The 20,728-nt window shown below is 41.7% G+C and overlaps 1 protein-coding gene across 1 annotated transcript in view; it reads left to right on the top strand.

Annotated features, from left to right (window-relative positions):
* Nucleotides 1–20,492, top strand: part of ARL6IP6 (ADP ribosylation factor like GTPase 6 interacting protein 6) — a 62,145-nt gene extending 41,653 nt beyond the window's left edge. The window contains exons 4-5 of the mRNA XM_059704449.1: nt 19,455–19,476; nt 20,463–20,492. Coding sequence (XP_059560432.1) covers nt 19,455–19,476; nt 20,463–20,477 — 37 coding nt within the window. The 3' untranslated portion in view covers nt 20,478–20,492. The remainder of the gene's footprint in view (nt 1–19,454; nt 19,477–20,462) is intronic.
* The last annotated feature ends 236 nt before the right edge of the window (nt 20,493–20,728 follow it).

Here is a 20,728-nt window from a genome sequence, read left to right as displayed (position 1 = left end):
TGTCTTCCTGTGTGAGGAAGGGTCTGCATTCTCAACTGAACGAGAAATGGTTGTGCTACGTTAAATGGGATGATTTTTGAAGTGTAATCATGGGAAATAGTGGGTAGGTGTATGCAGGACAAGCAAAGCAGCGGACTCTAGTAGGTATGTTACCAGTTGTCATCTTAATATATTTTTATTGATTTCAGAGAGGAAGGGAGAGAGAGAAAGAAACATCATTGATGAGAGAGAATCATTAATCAGCTGCCTCCTGCACTCTCCACATTGGGGATTGAGCCCACAACCCAGGTATGTGCCCCGACCAGGAATCGAACTGTGAGCTCTTCGTTCATAGGTCAACACTCAACCACTAAGCCACGCCGGCCAGGCAGTATGTTACCAGTTTTTGACTGCTCAACCTCGAAGTCTATCCTTTCTTTGGGAGACTTGTTATGTGTTTCTGGGAAGCAAGGCTCTACATAGTAATAGGGCTAAGAGGTTAGATATTCCCTTTCTGCCAAACTCTTTGTTAGTATGTAACCTTGGTGGGTGCTACATTTCAGCCCAAGTTTTGAGTTGTGAAGGAATGGCAGTCACTGACAGAAAGCTTAGAATTCATTCATAGTAGTACCATTCTGTGGCCATAGCAGTGGTTTCTAGTTCTGTTCTGCAGTGATTGATACAATACTAACGACTGTTTTGAAGCAAACCTTAGCTACAATCTCTGCTACAAAACTTTCTTGTCATTTTATGATCCTGGTTTTCTGGCCTTTCCTTCAATCCTGTTAGCTACTCCCTAGCCCAGTGATGGCGAACCTTTTGAGCTCGGCGTGTCAGCATTTTGAAAACCCTAACTTAACTCTGGTGCCATGTCACATATAGAAATTTTTTGATATTTGCAACCATAGTAAAACAAAGATTTATATTTTTTATATTTATATATTTAAATGCCATTTAACAAAGAAAAATCAACCAAAAAAATGAGTTCGTGTGTCACCTCTGACACGCATGTCATAGGTTCGCCATCACTGCCCTAGCCTTATAATAAAAGTATTTTCTTTTTAGCTAGCTAAAGTTAAATTTTGATGTTTAAAACCAAGAACCAAGAAGTCATCGTTTATCAACATTCCACCTCTACCTGTCCACAAACTTCTTGAAAAAAGTTTGTTCCACTGTTATTTCTGACTTAATTTCTTTTACTAATTTGTAGAAAATAGCATATGCTATCTAGCCTTATTTCATAATGACCCATCTTCCTAAAGAGTCTTTTAGACTCTTTTTTAAATGTATCCAGTACCTAGGCTGAAGCTTATACTACACAGCAAGTGCTCAATATCTGTGTATAGAGTTACAAAGTGGTATAAGAAAAAAATGAAAAAATAACTTTGGAAGAAATGACTTTAGATCTTGTGTATCTTATAAGTACATAAATAGGCAATGGTAACACTACAAACACATAAGCAAGTGTTTTCTGCGCTAGTACAAATATCTTTCATACAATACTAGATTTTTCTTTCAAAAATAAAAAAGGTAATAGGAATTGGTCATAAGTATAATTTAAAAAATACAATGTATCCTTGGATTTCCTTTACATCTGACCATTTGCAGTGCTACCAGACAGCAGATATGTGGTATAATTAAAGGGCAATCAGAATGTAATTTATTCAGATTTTTATAAATTAATACATTGGAACCAGCCTCCACAAGACAGTAATATTAAATATTGAGGCACTGGAATACAGACCTAAATTATACAAAAATACAGGTCACTTTTCTGAATAAAGAAGTATCTAGGAAAAACCAGTGCTTAGAATATTTTTACTTATAACCTTAAAAAATTGTGCACAAGAAAATGTCCAAATTTTACAGATGACACTAAGCTCTCCTGGATATTGGAATTTGGAAAACTCCACAAGTATATCCCAGAACATATATAAGCAGAAAAATGACAAATGTTTGACAATGGATAACTGGTAACATTATGGGGGCGGGGGGAGGGGGCAAATGTATATGTAAGGAACCACCAGGAAAAGTGTTAAAAACAAATTGAAGTACATTCTTTAAACTAAAGTTCTGGCCTCTGCTACTCAAGAAAGCATCAGGAATGTTTCAAATCCATGCTGAAAATATAGACCTAGAACTTGCAAGTAGTAGTTTTAGAAGAAATTCCTCAGTCCATTGCAGATTTATGGAGTTTCTACCTATAGATAGTGTGGGCTAAAAATCTAGATAGCTTGATAAAGGTTTATAAAACCATAAATAATGAATGCTGCAGTTTGTAAAGGTAGAATGCTTCAGAGATATAATTAATCTTGTGCAGGGGGGAGTTCTGGCAAGGAACCATGTGTATGTGCTATTGCTAGCAGTCTGTTCTTTCCCATTAAACTTGGTAACTGTTTCCTTGCCACCTCCTCCAGCACTGGACTCCCTGTTCCTCCCTCTTTTCCCAGAAATCAACATTGTTTTACAATTGCTTACAGGGAACTAATGGGCTGAATTACTTTCCTTCTCTTTAGAGGCAATTACAAGATCAGCCCTCAGTGGCTTTGGATCACCTACAGAATGGAACTTGGATATTCAGTTAAATGTAATATGTAGGGAAAATATTAATTCCTAAGAGCAGTTCAAAATTAAAACTAAAATCCTGATCCCAAAAAACATTTTAAATGCTGGCTTAGCTACTGAAAGTTTAGTTCCACTGTGTTTTAAACTACCATTTTAAATTCTGTCAGTATAACTTATATGTCAAAAAAATAAGACTTTATATATCTGTATTTTAGCTAGATACTGAGAAAGTAATTACTACTTCTAGGCAATTTATAATTCCTAGTGCTGTACAAATCTGTTTAAGATAGAAGTCAGCATGCTGAATCTAAAAGAGTAATGAGAGTATAATTTTCCATTTTGCATTAAATACAACTAATGCTTGGACTGTTGGATGTTACAAGTACCTATTGATGTAAAATATAGAGTACTTGACATTTGTTCTGTATCAGTTTTTACATAAAATTGTACTTTGAAATTGAGCAAATTTTAATTGTATTCAGATTTGGAGAAACACAATGAGAATCAAAGTTGTAAGTATCGCCGAAACCGGTTTGGCTCAGTGGATAGAGCGTCGGCCTGCGGACTGAAGGGTCCCGGGTTTGATTCCGGTCAAGGGCATGTACCTGGGTTGCGGGCATATCCCCGGTGGGAGATGTGCGGGAGGCAGCTGATCGATGTTTCTCTCTCATGGATGTTTCTGGCTCTCTATCTCTCTCCCTTCCTCTCTGTAAAAAATCAATAAAATATATTTAAAAAAAAAAAAAGTTGGGAGTATCATGTAGGTAACCAATAAGAAACATTTTATAAAATTGATAGAATAAAGTGTTATACATTAAAAAAACCTCAAAAGTGAATCTCAAAAGTTTTCTTAAACATGTTTTCTTTCTTGATAGAATACTTTTAGGGGGCTAAAGAGGTGACATGACTGAATCTCAGATCTATAAATCAAAAAACACTTCTAGCTAAAGTGCCCAACCATATTTAAGATCTTAGCTTTGAAAACATAGCATAATCTAGATTTTTTCCCCTCTACTATTACAAGATACCAGTAATTTATAAAAAATATTAAAATATATCAAGACTTTTGGTGCAGGTACAAGAAATACATTGGGCTACTTTATTATATGGATGCTGTGAAATCTCAGAAACAAAGGCTGAAATACAAAGCCCTTCCTATCCGCCCTGATTAGTGTTTTTGCATGTATGAACCAGCTTGACAAGATAAATTCACTCTAATAATGTGATTTGTGGTGAATTCCTGTTTTTTCCTTCTTGAGTGGGAAGTGCTAGAATCTGAGTAGTTGAGGTCATCTAGGCACTGCATGCATACATAAGTGAACCCTAATAAAAACCCTGGACACCAAGGCTCAAGTAAGCTTCCCTGGTTGACAACATTTCGCATGTATTGTCACATGTGTTGTTGAGAGAATTAAGCATGTCCCCATGTGACTCCACTGTGGGGACATCTGAAAGCTCATGCCTGGTTTCTCCTGGACTTCACCCCTTATGCCTTTTCCCTTTATGGATTGCAGTCTGTATTCTTTCACTATAATAAACTGAACATAAGTCACCAAGCCTGACAGTGGTCTTGTACACAAATTAACTGAAAAATTGTCAAAAGATACAGTTCCTCTCCTCTTCCTGGGACCTATGTAACTGTTAAACCACCCTTCCCCAAATGACAAGCTCTGCTTGATCCATACACACCTGTCTACAGATCCTTAATGAGGATGCTAGCACTGAAAAGTGATTTAATCCACCCTTCTCATGCTATAGATGAAATTAAGGATGAGAAGAAAGTCTATTCCATGACCATTATGCCTCTCTGGGTGTCAGCTCAGATTGAGGTTAGATTAATTCTTCCTTTACATTCTCACCAGGAACCTAGGCAAGACTAAATCTCTGGCTATGTTATTGGCTAAGGACAGTTTAACATGTGCTGTTCTGTGGTAGCTCTGTGCTTCTCTCTCAGGACTCCTGGAGCCATGGAAGTGACCCTTAACCAGCATGGGAATAGAATATGCTAACTAGTGATTTATAGTGCAAAGTACTCTGTATAGTCTAAAAGTTCCCTGGGGCTATCCTGTATTAGCTTCTCTACATTGGTCACAGAAAATGTATACACTGGGAAAAAAATAATAAAGTAAAATGAATACACTGATATTTTCGTGTCTATTTTCCGTTGTGTTTTGTGTGTGTGTGTGTGTGTGTGTGTGTGTGTGTGTGTGTGTGTGTGTGTTGTTTTCTTTTTTCTTTTCTACACTGATTGTTATATTTGGTCACATAGCTCAGTTTTTGCTCTTGATCGGTGTAAAAGACTTCAGTAAGTAGTATATTAGCATCCCCGGGCTGCTGTAATAGATTACCACAAATGTGATGGTTTACAACAGCAGGAATCTACCTCTCACAGTTGTGGAGGCCAGAAGTCCAGAAAGTCCTGGCAGGGCCACACTGCCTCCGAAGGCTCCTGGGGAGAACCCTTCCTTTCCCCCTCCAGCTTCTGGTAGTTTCTTGCATTCCTTGGCTTGTAGATGCATCACTTCAATCTCTTCTTCCTCTCTGTTTGTCTGTTAAAAGGGCATTTTCAGTGGATAGAGGAACCACCCTAATCCAGTACGAGCTCATCTCAATCTTTACCTTAATTACATCTGCCAAGACTATACTTCCAAGTTAGGTTACATTCTGAGGTTCTGGGTGGATATGAATTTGGGAGGGTTGGGGCGAGGGCAGGGGGCGGTGGATGCTATAACCCACTGTAGTTGGCTTCCCTGAGACTGAGATATCTCACACACATTTGGGTGATTCACATTCTGAATGTGAGTATGTTTGTGACTGAGAGAGGACCCGAAACTGTGCCTGATATTTTGGTTGTTCCTAATGTTTTCCTTTTCTTTCTTGCTCCTGCTGCTGTGTTTGTTCTGCCTGTTATATTTTGTGAGTATTCCTCATTAGAGAGTCCCTTGAGTGCTTTCAATGTTCTTACCCAGTATAAATTGTTGTACTTTTGTTTTTATTACTTTTAGTGTTTTATTTTCCAGTGAAATCTCCTGTGTTTTGACTCTCTCCTATTTTGGTAGAAAAAGCATTAAAGCATTTGATTGAAGATTGTGAAACCTATAATCCTGGTCAGCCACATTGGACCATGTGAAATGCAGCAAATCATTTGAACCTCAGGTTTCTGAGCTAAGAAAAATACTAGTATATATAAGCCTAGATGATTTTTGAGGTCTCATCCTGTGTCAGATTGGATCCTCTGAGAAGCAGATGACCAGGAGGAATTAGGGCAAGAAATTTATCGGGGGAAATGTGTGTGAAAGATTAAAGGGTGAAGGAGCAGGAGTAAGTGGAGAGAGTGACACTGAGCCCGGTGAAAAAGGGGAGAGGAAGGAGGATTAGGTCACAAAAACCTCAGACTGTAGCACAGCTCTGACAAAGTCCTGGGGACTCCCGGAACAAAGACTGCCCATTAGAATAGTCCTGCGTGGGCAGCGAGGGCCTGGCTTTTGTACCTCAAGGTGTCACTTGCCAGGAGCAGCACAGGAAGACGGTAGTCTCAGCATAGCCACTGCTGTGAATCCCAAAGTTAACTGGTGCAAACCAACTAACTAGAACTCTTACAGCAGGTTCTATTTTGAAGGAAGATCTGAATGCCGTAACTCTAGGACTGCCAAAACGCCAACATCTGAAATTCTGAGGTTATGACCAATATGGACTGCATGTTTTTGTCCCCAAAAATTTATATGCCCTAATTCCCAACATATTGGTAATAGAAAGTAGGGTCTTTGGGAGGTAATTAGGTTTAAATGAGGTCTTGAGGGTGTGCCCCCATAATGGATTATAGTCACTTAAATCCCACAGGCCAGGTTTAAGCTATTGTGAGTGTCCCTGTTTGTTTCAACCTGCTTCTCATGTGTGATGCAGATTTAGTTTTCTTCTCCTTCATGCTCCCTTTGTCCTCTCTGAAACTCCATCCACCCCTCCCTTTTCTTTACCAACGATATGGCAGGCACCCCCTCAGCTCTTCCTCACAGGAGCACTTCTCCACCTTGGCTGTACACTGGAGTTATCTGGGGACCTTCAGAAATGTTCAGTGCTTGGGGCATGCCCCAGGTCAAGGAAATCAGAATCTCTTGGCGTGAAACCAGACATAAATGGGTTTTAAGTCTCTTCCAGGGATCCAGTGGTTAGCAGTCCTGTTGCAGAGCTTATAGCCCAGGGGAATGAAGAAACACAAGCTAAATTAATAAAACACCCCAGTGGCAGTATTTCAGAGAAAGGAAAGGAGAGAGAGGGATAGAAAAAGCGATGAGAATCATTGATTGGTTGCCTCTTGCACGCCCCACACTGGGGATGGAGCTCGAAACCCAGGCATGTGCCTTGACCGGGAATCAAACCGTGACCTCCTGGTTCATAGGTCAACACTCAACCACTGAGCCATGCCAGCCAGGCAGCGTTTCCCTTTTTAAGAGACACATAACTTTTTCTTATTTGCTTTTTGTATTAGATATAAGGGATATTAATCTTATTTAATAAGGGCAATATAAATTTATATAAACTGTCCCCTACCATTTGTCACTTCATAGTCTGCCATGCAACTCTTGTTTTCTTAACCCATTAAATTATTCCTATGGTTTTGTGTTTGAGGGGAAGTTATGTGTCAATAATAATGAAAAAAAACAACATGTTGCATCCCTTTGAGGCAGTTGATTTCTGTAATGTTTTTGTGAGGTTGGGGGTCATGGGGAGGAGCTAAGTCAGAGTTGCTGTTCAGCATCACTGGACAGTTGTAGATGAGACCTGTTTGTTCGGTTTTATACTGTCCTGCACAAAATCACTGCTGTGCGAAAAGACACATATTCATTGCTCTTCATTTAGTAAAAAGGTATTTATTGTGGACCTACTATGTCATGGGAACTGTGCTTTGGATCAGTGATATAAAGAGGAATGAAAGAGGTTGGATCTATCAATGTGGAAAAGGTTAATTTATGGGATATCCTTATAATGGATAACAGTCTAACTTTCAGAGATGAAGTTAGACAATACTCAAGAAGTTATTAATGATAATGCTGTTAGGTGTTGGTAGTTTAGTTATTTAAATATATTTTATTTTAAAATGGGGTGTGTGATAATCATATTAAAAATTGTTAAAGAATTCATACAAAATGGGTTATCAGTGGGAGACTGTGTTGAAGCAAGCAGGAGTCTCTCATACTTTTATATTACTTATAATTCTTTTAAAGTACAGTAGACTTTTCAGTCACTGTAGGCATGAGGTTTTATGGTACTTTTTGAAATTAAAAAGATATCTATAAAGGAAGTCTTTTTCTTCAAGGAATTGAGAAATATTTTCAAACTGTTTTAAAAGGACTTTGCCAATAAATTCAAGTGTTTTCTTGCCTTCCCAGTAATAAAGCTGAAACAATATAATGTAATAGCCCATGTCCTCTCCTGGTAACCCAGCTTTGTTTGAAATAGTTGCTCTGCATTTTAAAAAATGGTTACCTTCTGTATACACAAACATATGAAGCGACCTTGTAGCAATCAAAGAACGAATATTTCTCTTAGATCACCTGCTGAAAATTGATTCCAAAGACTGCAAACATCTCTTTAAAAGACACTATCAAGATTCCAGTGAGAAACAGAGCCAGTGGAAGATAAAAATAGAACCAGTAGGAGATGGATGGATAGATAGAGAGATATAGACAGATAGATAGATACAGAGATACCTTTCATATATATATGGGGGGGGGGGGGATCCAGAGAGCGATATGGATATTTATTGTAAGTAATTGACTTATACTACTGTGGAGGCTGACCAGGCAGGTTCAAATGTATAGGGCAGGCTCTCAGGAAGGGCAGGCTGTAAACTCTTGGGCAGGAGCTGATACTGTAGTCCACAAATGGAATTTATTTTTTCTCAGGGAAGCCTCTGATTACTCTTAATGCTTTTTGACTGATCAGATCAGGGCCACTCAGATTATCGTATGCTCTTCTTTACTTAAAGTCAACTAATTATAGATATTAATCACATCTACAAAATACCTCTACAGCAATACCTAGATTAGTTAGTGTTTGATTAAATAACTGGGTATACTATAGCCTGGATAAGGTGGCACATTAAACTGACATCATGTCCACCCTTTGTCAATTTGCAACCAATACACATTTCCTTAAGTGATTCTTAATCTCCACAGTACGTGTTTGGTCCATGTTTCAGTCAACCAAAGAAACTATCAGAGCTCTTTCTAACTCCCCAAACTAAATCATTGAGTCCAGAACCTCTGCTTAAGGGGCCCATATGAATAAACTTCATCTGACCTAGCTTTACATTCCCTCTACCATTCTCCCACACATTTGATCCTACTTCCCAGATTTCTCTCTCTATAAACTGGAAGATTCATGCACTCCTATTGCTGTGTAGAGAAGCTACTCTTGGGTTACATTTATTTTTCTTTTTTGGGGTGGGGTGGGGTGGGTTGCATTTATATCCTACCCTTTAGGGCTTGTTGGGACATAAGTCTAGTTTTAGGTCTAGAAGCAAAGGGAGTGGCAGTGGTAGGTCCTGAGGAGAATGAGCAGTGCCTTACAAAGAGAGGCCATTCGACATTTTTCAGACAAAGCAGGGTGAACTTCCACAGACAGGAGAGGAAAGACTGCTTATACTGGCAGAATTTATGGGTTCTATTTTTCTAGCTTCATTGGAATCTTCCAAATTGTCCTGATTCTAGTGATTAGGCTCCCATTCCTTCCCAATCAATGCCTTCACTTAAAGAGAAGACACCCAGTAAGGTTGGGGAATTCTATTTGCATTGTAATCCAGCCACTTGAGGGGTGAAATTCTGGATTTGGTTTTCAGACATTTTAGCTTTGCAGCTATAGGAGGTAAAGGTTTCTTTGATGAAACAGAGACTCTTGAGTCATTTATGCACAACTTGAGCTGGGAATTTGAAGGCCTGAGCTCATTCTTTTCTTTACTTTACTCTGCCTGGTGTTCCTCCGTCCAGAAACCCTCTTCTTTCCTGTCTCTGGGAAATAAGCTTTCAGTCTCCAGCCCAGTTTGGGAGGTGTGTAATCTGGTTGTGTGATTGGAGAGGATTCTTAAAAGGATTCCTTTTTTTTTTCTTCCTAGTTACATTTACATACTATTTTGTACCAGTTTCAGGTGTACAGCTTAGTGGTCAGACAGCCATACACCCTACAAAGTGCTCCCCCTGCTGTCCCAAGCACCCGCCTGGCACCAGAGAGTCACCACAATATCACTGACTGTATTCCCCAGGCTGTGCTTACATCCCTGTGTCTATTTTGTAACTACTCATTTGTACATTTAAAAAAAATAATCTTTCGGTTTTTAGTTTTACTTTTATCCTACCTTCAGAGGGTTCTGATGACCACAATTCTAGGCTTTTGCTAGTTCTATGATATAAATCTTGTTGCCTCTCAGCTTTCTCCTGTTTCCCTAAAACTCAACTTTCTCTAGCATGCTAAGCTAATTACCACTTGTCCATCTGCTTCCCAATATCCATAATTTTGTTGTTGCATCTCTCTTTTTGTTCTCATCTGGGTAAATACATAAAAAAACAAAACAAAAAACAAAAACACAAGAAAGCAAACAAAGAAAAACATCTTTTTACTATTATTTTAATGAGATTTTGGGAGATAACAAAGTAAATGCATTTTTTCAATCCATCATCTTTACTTAGAACCCATTGGTACAATTTCGAAGGATGAGCTATCTTACATTCCTCAGGTAATCTCTGCTTGATCATGATTTTGCAGGATTTCTTAAATAATATTTAACTTGGTATATTTGCACCTCAGTTCACAACTAAGGCTCTCCTAAAAAAAATATTTTATTGTCCATGAATAGTTTTGCTTGTGGTGGCATTATAATCTCATAAAATGAGTTGAGGAACACCTGTTTTTATTCGAGTTTGTTTACAGTAGGAGTTATTCTTTCTTTGAAGGGTTGGTAAGAATTGATTGTCAAACCTTCCAGGTGTAGTGCCTATAATATCTATAATAATAAAAGTGTAATGTGCTAATTAGACCAGATGGCCAAACAGCGGAACAACTGTCTGGACAATCTTCCAGATGAAGCCGGGGTGCGAGGGCTGAGAGCCTTGTATGAATTTCATGCATAGGGCCTCTAGTATTTTTTTAATCCTCACCAACTTAAAAAAAAAGATTTTTAGAAAGAGAGGAAGGGAGAGAGGGAAACATCAATATGAGAGAGAAACATCAATTGGTTGCCTTTTATACCGACAGGTAATTGAGCCCACAACCTTTTAAGTGCACGGGATGATGCTCCAACCGAGTCACCCAGCGAGGGCCTGTTTCCTATTATTTGGGTTCAATGTATCACTTTCGCCCAAAACTCTTGGTTGATATGAACTTTGATGTTTGTGGATTCAGTAATGACTCAAGGTTATTGGTCTCTTATACTTTATGGTTCCATTACTTTACAGTAATAAACCGTAAGTAAAACCATAGATATTGAGATCAATCAGACTCCAGAGTATATTTTAAGAACTTACATTGAAATTTTATTTATCTAATGGTGCTTGTATTACACGAAATAGCCCTAAAAATAATTAAATTACCAGATTTTAAAAAATAATTACGTAGAATTTAACACTTCATTCTTTCTAGATGATTTCATACATGTGAGTTTTGTCTGCCCAGCTAAATTATAAGCAGATTAATTCTAAGGACCATGTTTTCTGCATCTTTGTATCCTTTGTAATGCTAAGAACTGTGCTGGATAGTCAGATATAACGTGTAAATACTTTCGACTGATTTTAGCATATCTCCTTAATCTTTACTAATGAATGAATGTGGGAAAATTCAGTTTGTCAAGGATTCTGGTTAGTTAAGCTCTGATAATTGATTAAACTTCTTTTAAAATTGTGTATTAAACATATAATAATGGATTCAATTTCTTTTGAAATTGTTGCCCAGCTTTACATTAGATCCTCTTTTTATCATTTTGTCTTAATGACTAGCTTAGGCTATAAAAGTAATGACCCATTCATTTACTTAATCCCTCTCAATAATTGATGCAGTTCTTTGAATTCAGTGGTTCTGCTGGTGTGATTGATATTGACAGTAAATGTAGCTGAAATAAGTATATTAATCATTCAGGAGCCTTATTTTTCTGCTGCATTGTTGTAACCCCCATAATAAAATGGTTTGTGGGGAACCTTCTCAGTGGCCAGAGATACCCAAACAGGTATGATCTGAATACTCTGCTCATTTCAACCAGACTATTTTCTTTCTTTAACTGACTGAGTTTCCCCATTAAGTGTTGTTTAAACAAAAGTTTTTTAGGCTAAACCAAATTTTGAAAACCACTGTCCACTGCATAAATCTGACCCAAGTCTTCTGAGGTCTCAATTGCATCATCATTCATTCATTCAACCATATATTTATTAATGTATTTAACAAATGTTTATTGAGCAAATGCATGTGCTAAGTATTAACTTAAACTCTGAAGAGAAGCCTCTCTTCTCAAGCTAGCTCTTCTGGATGCAATAATTTGTGCCTAGTGAGAGAAAATAAAGAGACAATTTGCAAAGTTTCTTTTTTATACTCTTATTCCAGCTTATCCAATTGTTCTCAAAATAATTAAATAAGTGAGAATAATTATGTTTGTGCAAATTTGCAGTAATAATAAACGGCAAATAATGGTTAACATTCAGACTTTGGCTAAGAGATCAGAAAATGTCACTCTGAAATTGAGTTGACCTATAATTCTATCTTATCCAATTCTCTTGAGTCTAACACCATGGTCGGCAAACTGCGGCTCGCGAGCCACATGAGGCTCTTTGGCACTTTGAGTGTGGCCACAAAGTTTCAATCGCACTGCATGTGTGCGCCCGCACGTGGTATTTTGTGGAAGAGCCACACTCAAGGGGCCATAGTTTGCTGACCACTGGTCTAGCAGATACTAGGGCTTGTCATGTGGGGTCCAGAAGTTGCCAGCTAGTGAGTGCGACAGGACTTTCTCCCCTCTGGGTCCACTGAGAGCTCTGAGACCAGCATTGCACACTTCATGTTAAGATCCTAGAGAGAGTTGGCCTCCTCTAGGGATCCTTGACCTTCAGGGGGAAAACTAACTGATCATGATCCAGGAAATGGGGGAACTGAATTGTGGGATCAATTCTTGAGGTGGGGAGGTGGGAGAGTGGAGAATAGGGAGCAGAGTAGTTTTATCCTGATGCCTTGATGGAGGACTGACATCCTTCTTGTTGGCTCTACTCCCAGCACACAGGACCTTTCACCTCTTGTGATCATCCTCACTTAAGATATTAGCCACACTGCCCTGACTGGTTTTCTCAGTGGATAGAGCATTGGCCTGCGGACTGAAGGGCCCCAGGTTCTATTCCGGTCAAGGGCATGTACCTTGGTTGCAGGCACATTCCCAGGAGGGGGTGTGCAAGAGGCAGCTGATCGATGTTTCTCTCTCATCGATGTTTCCAACTCTCTATCCCTCTCCCTTCCTTTTTGTAAAAAATCAATAATATATATATATTTTTAAAAAGATATTAGCCACACCAAAGTCCCCAAAGTCCCAATGGGCAGATGAAGAAAAGTTGCAGCATATTTAAGCAGGCCTAATAGTAGATAAACAAAGGGAACAATGGGAACAATCAGAACAGGCCTCTAATGAAATGCAGATGCTGGATGAGAAAGAGAACAACCTAAACAAAAAAACAGAACACTTACGGTTTCATTAAAGCATAGACTTCCTAGGAAAACACACACACACATAACTTCCAAATAAAAAAAATAAATATGAGGTTTGTAGGACAGGGTGGCTATTTTTATAATTAGGAAAGAATGATACATCTATATTTTCATTTGAAAAAATACATTGAGCATCTACTATGTGTCTGGCACTCTGCTAAGTGCCGGAGATAAGAGGCAAAAAGAAAATCATGGCTTTGTCTTCCTAAAGCCAAAGACTTGAGAATGATAAAGGAAAGGCCATTTTGAAAAAAATAACATGGTATGATTAAAAATTAAAATAGAATAAAGCTCATTGAAAAAAAGTAAAATGAATGTGATTGTCCATTTCTTTGAAGTTACCTGACAGATGGTCTGTAAAATATGCCACTTATGCTGCCTAACAAGGACCTAGGGAGCCTTCAAAATCCCACCAAGAAGAATCAAGTTTAAATAATACAATATGGGTTGTGATACAATCAACTGTATTATGACCAAGGATATGTCATAATGAGAGTGCAGTGGGTTGACAGCAACTAACGTTTTTTTGAATAGATGTACTGTGCCCTGTGCTAAGCACTATATTTATTCATTCATTCAGTTATTATAAAGTGGCTTCTATATCTTCTCCATTTGATGTATAAAAAAACAAGAGGGGCAGAATGGTTATTCATTTGCCCATTTACAAAGCTAGTAAGTAGTTGACTCAAACATCGGTTTTACCTGACTGCAGTGAATTCTTTTCTACCCTATACTCCTCTAACCTGGAGTCTTGAGAGTCCAAGAAAACTTGTCCATTTTTGTGTTTCTAGTATAGTTCTGGGAGAAGAAGGATCTATTTGTGGTAATCAGTCCTGTTTCTGGAGAAAGAAGGATTTATTCCCTAAACCTACAAAGCAATTCATTAAGCAGATTACTTTTCTGAAACTATCCCTTTTGGACATTCTATTCTCTTTAATTCTGCACTCTCAATAAGTTGGTTTGTGATCTATAAGGTGTTTTGCTGAGTGAACCTGGGCTTTGTGGAATATGACTGCTGGCTTTTCTGATATGATTTGATATCCTCTTAACTATTAAGTTTAAAATCTGCCTTCAAAATTTTGTTTCTCAGGCCTCATCAAAGTTCTGACCTCAAGAAGAGGAAGGTTTGTAGTAAAGGGATGTTTATATAGTACTGATTAAGGAATATATATATATATATATATATATATATATATATATATATATATTTAATTTTTTTATTACAGTTGATATTCGATGTTACATTAGTTTCAGGTATATAACATAATGGTCATCCCAGTGGTCGGCAAACTGCAGCTCACGAGCCACATGCCACTCTTTGGCCCCTTGAGTGTGGCTCTTCCACAAAATACCACATGTGGGTGCGCATGTACAGTGTGATTGAAACTTCGTGGCCCATGCGCAGAAGTCGGTATTTTGTGGAAGAGCCACACTCAAGGGGCCAAAGAGACGCACGTGACTTGCGAGCCGCAGTTTGCCGACCACTGGGTTATCTAATCTAATAATAGACAAACATGGTAATTGACCATACCTCTGCTATGCATCCCATTGGCTAATCAGCAGGATATGCAAATTAACCCAACCAAGATGGTGGCCAGCAGCCACGCAGCTAAAGCAAACATGAGGCTTGCTTGCTCCAGTGATGGAGGAAGCCAAGGTTCCCCGCCTGCCGCAGCCCGGCTCTGAGGTCCACTCTAAGCAACAAAGTTGCAATTATAGAAGCTAAACAAACCCCAGATACCTGCTTTCAGCAGGCCCTGACTTCGGAGCTGGAGCGGCAACAAAGTTTCAATTATAGAAGGTAAATAAATCCCAGAATAATAAAAAAAAAAGATAAAAAGGAGAGGCTGGGAGCTTCCGTTGCTGGCTTGGCCAGCCTGAAAACAGCCCTCAGCCCCTCATCCAGAATGGCCAGGCACCCCATTGGGGACCCCCACCCTAAAGGAGGTGCAGGCAGCCTGAAAATAGCCATCAGCCTCTCACCTAGGCTGGCCAGGAACCCCAGTGGGGACCCCCACCCTGAAGGGGGTGTGACCAGCTGCAAACAGCCATCAGCCCCCTCACCAAGGCTGGCCAGGCACCCAAGCGGGACCCTCACCCTGATCCGGATCACCCTTCAGGGCAAACCAGCTGGCCCCCACCCATGCACCAGGCCTCTATCCTATATAGTAAAAGGGTAATATGCAAACTAACCCTAACAGCAGAAAGACTGGGAATGACTGGTCACTATGACACACTGACCAGCAGGGGCAGATGCTCAATGCAGGAGCTGCCCTCTGGTGGTCAGTGCGCTCCCATATGGGGGAGCTCCTCTCAGCCACAAGCCAGGCTGATGGCTGCCAGTACAGCAGTGGTGGTGGGAGCCTCTCCCACCTCCTCAGCAGGGCTAAGGATGTCCAACTGCAGTTTAAGTCTGCTCCCCGCTGGCAAGTGGACATCCCCTGAGGGCTGCCGGGCTGCCAGAGGGATGTCTGATTGCCAGCTTAGGCCCAATCTCCCGAGGAGTAGGCCTAAGTCAGCAGGTGGTCATCCCCCAAGGGGTCCCAGACTGTGAGAGGGCACAGGCCTGGCTGAGGGACCCCCCTGAGTGCACAAATTTTTGTGCACTGGGGCCTCTAGTTCTATAAAATAAAAGCCTAATATGCTAAGTGTCTGGTGGGCCATTCAACCAATCAAAGCATAATATGCTAATGATATGCTAAGGTCACTCAACCATTTGCTATGATGTGCACTGACCACCAGGGGGCAGATGCTCAGACTTGTAGGTTAGCTTGCCGCTGGAGTCCGGCCGATTGGGACTGAGTAAGATGGGCCAAACACACTCTGGAGCCCTCCCGTGGTCCCTCCCTGGCTGGCCAATCTCTTGCGTCCCTCCCCAGCTCTGATCAGGCACTGGTGGGGTCCCTTGGCCTGGCCTGGGCCCTCTCGCAATCCAGGACACCTTGTGGGATGTCAGAGAGCCGGTTTTGGTCCAATCCCACAGGCCAGGCTGAGGGACCTCACTGGTGCACCAGGCCTCTAGTACATTTATATAACTTACAAGGTGAACCCCTTGATAAGTCTAGTACCTACCTGATGCCACACAGTTATAATATTATTGACTATACTTTTTAACTAATTTAATTCAATCTATTAGATGAACACTATTATTAATCCCAATTTACACAGAAAGAAACTGAGGCCTGGAAAATGGCTTGCCCAAGATCACAGAACTAGCAAGGGGCAACACTGGGCTTTAGATCCAGACTGTCAGACGTTTACTTGTTTCACCACCATAGTCTTCTTCTTTTCTGTCTTCCATTCCCTCAAGAACATCCAAACCCTCTGGCATCTGTCTGTCTCCTTTCTCCAGGGAATCACCCAAATTTTCCTCAGGGAACTTCCTTTCTTTCTCTCCTATTGAACAGTGGAATCTCTTAATTTCCTAAGCATACACCTTAGTATCTCACTAAACTATTTCTTTCTCTGAGTGAACTTTCTACATTCTGTTTACTAACTAAAACAGATACAAAGGAAGGTCTCTGTTGCAGAAGAATTGTAGCAGAAGAGGGCCCCAGAAGATGCTCCCCCCCACCTAATATGCCTCTTTAGGATATGGCTTATTTATTTTGAGATAAAGGCCATTGAGAACCAGCAGGCTCAGGAAAACCTCTGAAAACAAGGAAATATACATTTATAAATGACTAGTAGCCCGAAATTCGTGCACTGGGGTAGGGGGGGAAAGGGGCCCCTCAGTCTGGCCTTCACCCTCTCCAATCTGAGACCCCTCAGGGAATGTCCAACTACCTGTTTGTGCCCACACTTTTAACAGATAACAGCTCCATTGTTGTTTCTTTCTTATGCTTAAAACCATTGGAATTAGTAGGTATTCAAAGTGTGTATACATTTTGGGGGGACACCCTGTATATCTCTAGTCAGCGGTGAAAGAAACCAACAGCAGATTTGGAACCCCCACACAGGGAACCTCGCTCACTCCCCACATGTCTCCCCACTTCACTTTCCGCCTTCGTGGGCAGCAGGAGAATCAACATTTTCTCTCATTAATTCGGAAAAGCACGTCCTGTCACCTGCTGCCCGGCAGGAGTACGCTAGGCCCCAAGCAAATGAGGCTCAGTCAGGGCAGCCTTTGCTCATGGGTGCTGGCACCCAAAGTGCACATTCCTCCTCTACAGTCGCCCCCAACTATACCACTGTTTCATTGAGAGGACGGAATTCCTCTCCGCCTCTGGGTTCTTGATCTTGAAAGCTGACCGAAGGCACCTCAGCGAGGGCTGCCTGCGCACACCAGGTGTGTCTGTCTGCACCTGCTCCTGCCTCAGCACCTGCATTAACCCCCCAGAGGTGATCTCGTAGCTGCACTGGCCTCCGTGGAAACAGGGCATCACCACTCCGCCCTCTCACTGTCATCTCACAGGCACCCACCCTCAGCACCCAGAACACCCAGACACTCTCCAAAGGACATGAGCGCATCAGAGGGGATGTGTGCACATCCTGTGTGTGTGTGGGGGGGGGGGTGTTAGGCATGCCGGGTTGATGGAAGTGCGGTGGAGAGGCGGGGGGAACTTGTGCATGCCTTGGTTTGCAACTGTTGCAGGCGCGGGAGGGTGACAGTGTGCTGGGGGATGTTCGCAGGCCAGGGGGGGATGTGCACACCGGAGGCCTCTGGCTTTGCAGATCTGCAAACCCCCGTGGTACAGCCAGGAGGACGTCAGTCTGGCCCACCACGGTGGCTGTCCCTGCGATCCTGCACCTCCTGGGCCAGGAGGTGGATCTTGCGCAGCCACTCCTGGGCGCTGATGGCCTGCAGGCGCTACTTTAGCTCAGCCTGCAGGCTCTGCTTGGCGTGTTCACAGCTGTTACCACCGCCATGTGGGGAGTACAGGCCGCCCTCCGCTGGCCTTCCTCCCCTGTCCAGAGGCTCTCTGCGCTGCTCACCTGCCCAGAGTGACTGGGGCTGGGTGGAAGCCAGGCGTACTGCCCTGCCCAACCCTGGCCGATCTGCCTCTGTGCGAGCTGCTGCCCCACTGGGAAGGGTCACGGATCTGGGTCTTGGTCCCGTGGACAGCCCCCCGCCCAGCAGGGTCACAGATCCAGGTCCCAGACCATGGATAGCCTCAAGCACTGCCCCCCGCCTGGCAGGGTCACAGATCCGGTCCTGGACCTTGGACAGCCTTCAGTATGCAAATTAGCTGCCATCTTGTTGCTTCAGGGTGGGGGTCCCCACTGGGGTGCCTTGCCAGCCTGGATGAGGGGATGATGGCCGTTTGCAGCTGGTCACACCTCCTTCAGGGTGGGGGTCCCCACTGGGGTGCCTGGCCAGTCTGGGTGAGGGGATGATGGCTGTTTTCAGGCTGGCGGGCGACTAAAGCTCCCAAACTCTCCTTTTTTTCTTTTTTCTTTTTTTAATTCTGGGATTTATTTACCTTCTATGGCTGTCACTGGAGCTGAGAGCCGGCGTTAGCTCTGAGGCTCGGCTCCAGTTCTGAGACCTCAGCTGCTGAAAGCAGGGATCTGGGTTTGTTTGGGTTCTATAATTGTAACACTGTTGTAATCCTGCTGGCTGAAGCCTGGCTGGCTGAAAGCAGGTTTCTGGAGTTTGTTTTGGTTCTATAATTGCAACATAGTTGCTTAGAGTTGCAAGCTCAGAGGCCGGCAGCGGCAGGTGGGGAACTGTGGCTTCCTCCTTCACTGGAGCAAGCAAGCCCCCTGTTCGCTTCAGCTGCCTGGCTGTGGCTATCTTGGTTGGCAGTTAATTTGCATATTTCCCTGATTAGCCAATGGGAAGTGTGTTGGAGGTATGGTTAATTACCATGTTTGTCTATTATTAGATAGGATTTTCATTTAGACAGCTCTCTCTCTCTCTCTTCCATATAGGGAAGAGTAGGACTCTTACCAACTCTTCTAAATGGAAAAGGCACAGATTTAAATCTGCACACTGAACCTCACTGAACAACTTTTGTTTACCATATGTTTCCTGGTCATCTTCCCAAAACTTGCCTCTTCTGCCCAGAAGCTCCAAACCCCTTTCTTTGTTGGTATTTAAAATCTAAGTTCTAAGAAGAGCCACTACTTTGGGTTAGTTGTTGCTGAGTGCTCCCTTGTGTATGTGTGCAATGTACATATTAATAAACTTCTATTTGTTTTTCTCCTTTTAATCTGATTTTGGCCATTCTAATTTACAGGGCCCCAGCTGGAGAACCTAAGGTTGGTACAGGAAGATTTTTTTTCTGCCCTCAGATGAGGAAACTGATATTTGGGGAAGTAAGCAGACATCCCCAGGATCACATAACTTGGCAAAAGCCCAAAGCAGGACTAGAATCCATAACTCATCCACAATTCCATATGCCAAATGGAGCTCACTACTGTGAGCTAAGGTTTGGAGTTTTGGGGGGCTCCTAACCCCAGAGGTAGCAGCTGTATTTGTAGTTAAAGGGAGCAGAATATGTACTCCAAAATGTGACTCTAGGAGTTTAAGACATTCTACCCCCAAGCCACTTTGGTGTGTTGAACTGTAGGCACTTGAAAAACAGCAAATGTATGGAGAAGTTTTCTCCTAACTTCCCTTATCTGCCTAAGGACACATCCTCCAAAAGGAACTCATTTGCCATAAATCACTTCCCCAGAGTCTCATCAATCAGGGGGGGGGGTTGACTCATCACAGGAGAGGATGTTAGAAGTTGACATCATGCCCAGACAAACTTTGTCACAAGCTATCATTTATTCTTCTAAGGGCCCATTCATCTTTCCATCTTTCCTAAAAATAATGCCCTCTTCCCTAAGAGGCCTACATCTCACCTCCCCCTTCCTTATTAAGATCATGTTTAACCCTTAATTCTAAAGGCACCTGGAAGAGTAACTCATTTTTCCTAGGGTATCTCCAATGTATACATGAGTACGCATGTTAATAGACTGTTTTTCTCTGGTTAATCTTTTATTACAGGGTTCTCAGACAGGGAGAAGGAAAATGATTTTTCTTCCTTTACATTGTCAAGCTCTTCAGAAAATGTCCAATCAATTTTCTGATAGGATAATTAATGGGAAGCAGCTGTCTCTTTTATTTAAAAAGTGGAATTTATGGCGATTAATATTTATGAAGCACTTTTTTAATGGAAGAAGCACTGTGATTATTCAACAGAGTGTAGTTATTGGAGAGTGAGATCAATCAATCTCTTGTAAATCTCTTTAAATAGGCAAAATGGATATGACAGAGGACCTGATCAAAAAGACATCCGGTGCCCATCAATGTGCACTGCCAGCCTTGCTGGTATTTCAGAAAAGCCTGCAGAGTATCACTCCTCCTGCGTGCCATCTCCTATGCAGCTTACCAATGGTGTATAACCTTGGGAAGAATCATGGGCAGCTACTACCCATGCTTATTTAATCGTCCTTTTTAGGAAGATGTCACATTACAAAAAAAAAAAAAAAAAAATAGGCCTGCTCCCCAGAATAATGTAGG

This window comes from Myotis daubentonii, chromosome 7 (genome assembly GCF_963259705.1).
Source record: "Myotis daubentonii chromosome 7, mMyoDau2.1, whole genome shotgun sequence".
Classification (NCBI taxonomy): domain Eukaryota; kingdom Metazoa; phylum Chordata; class Mammalia; order Chiroptera; family Vespertilionidae; genus Myotis; species Myotis daubentonii.
The sequence above is the reverse complement of the archived record's forward strand: the minus strand, read 5'-3'. Positions and strand labels throughout refer to the sequence as shown.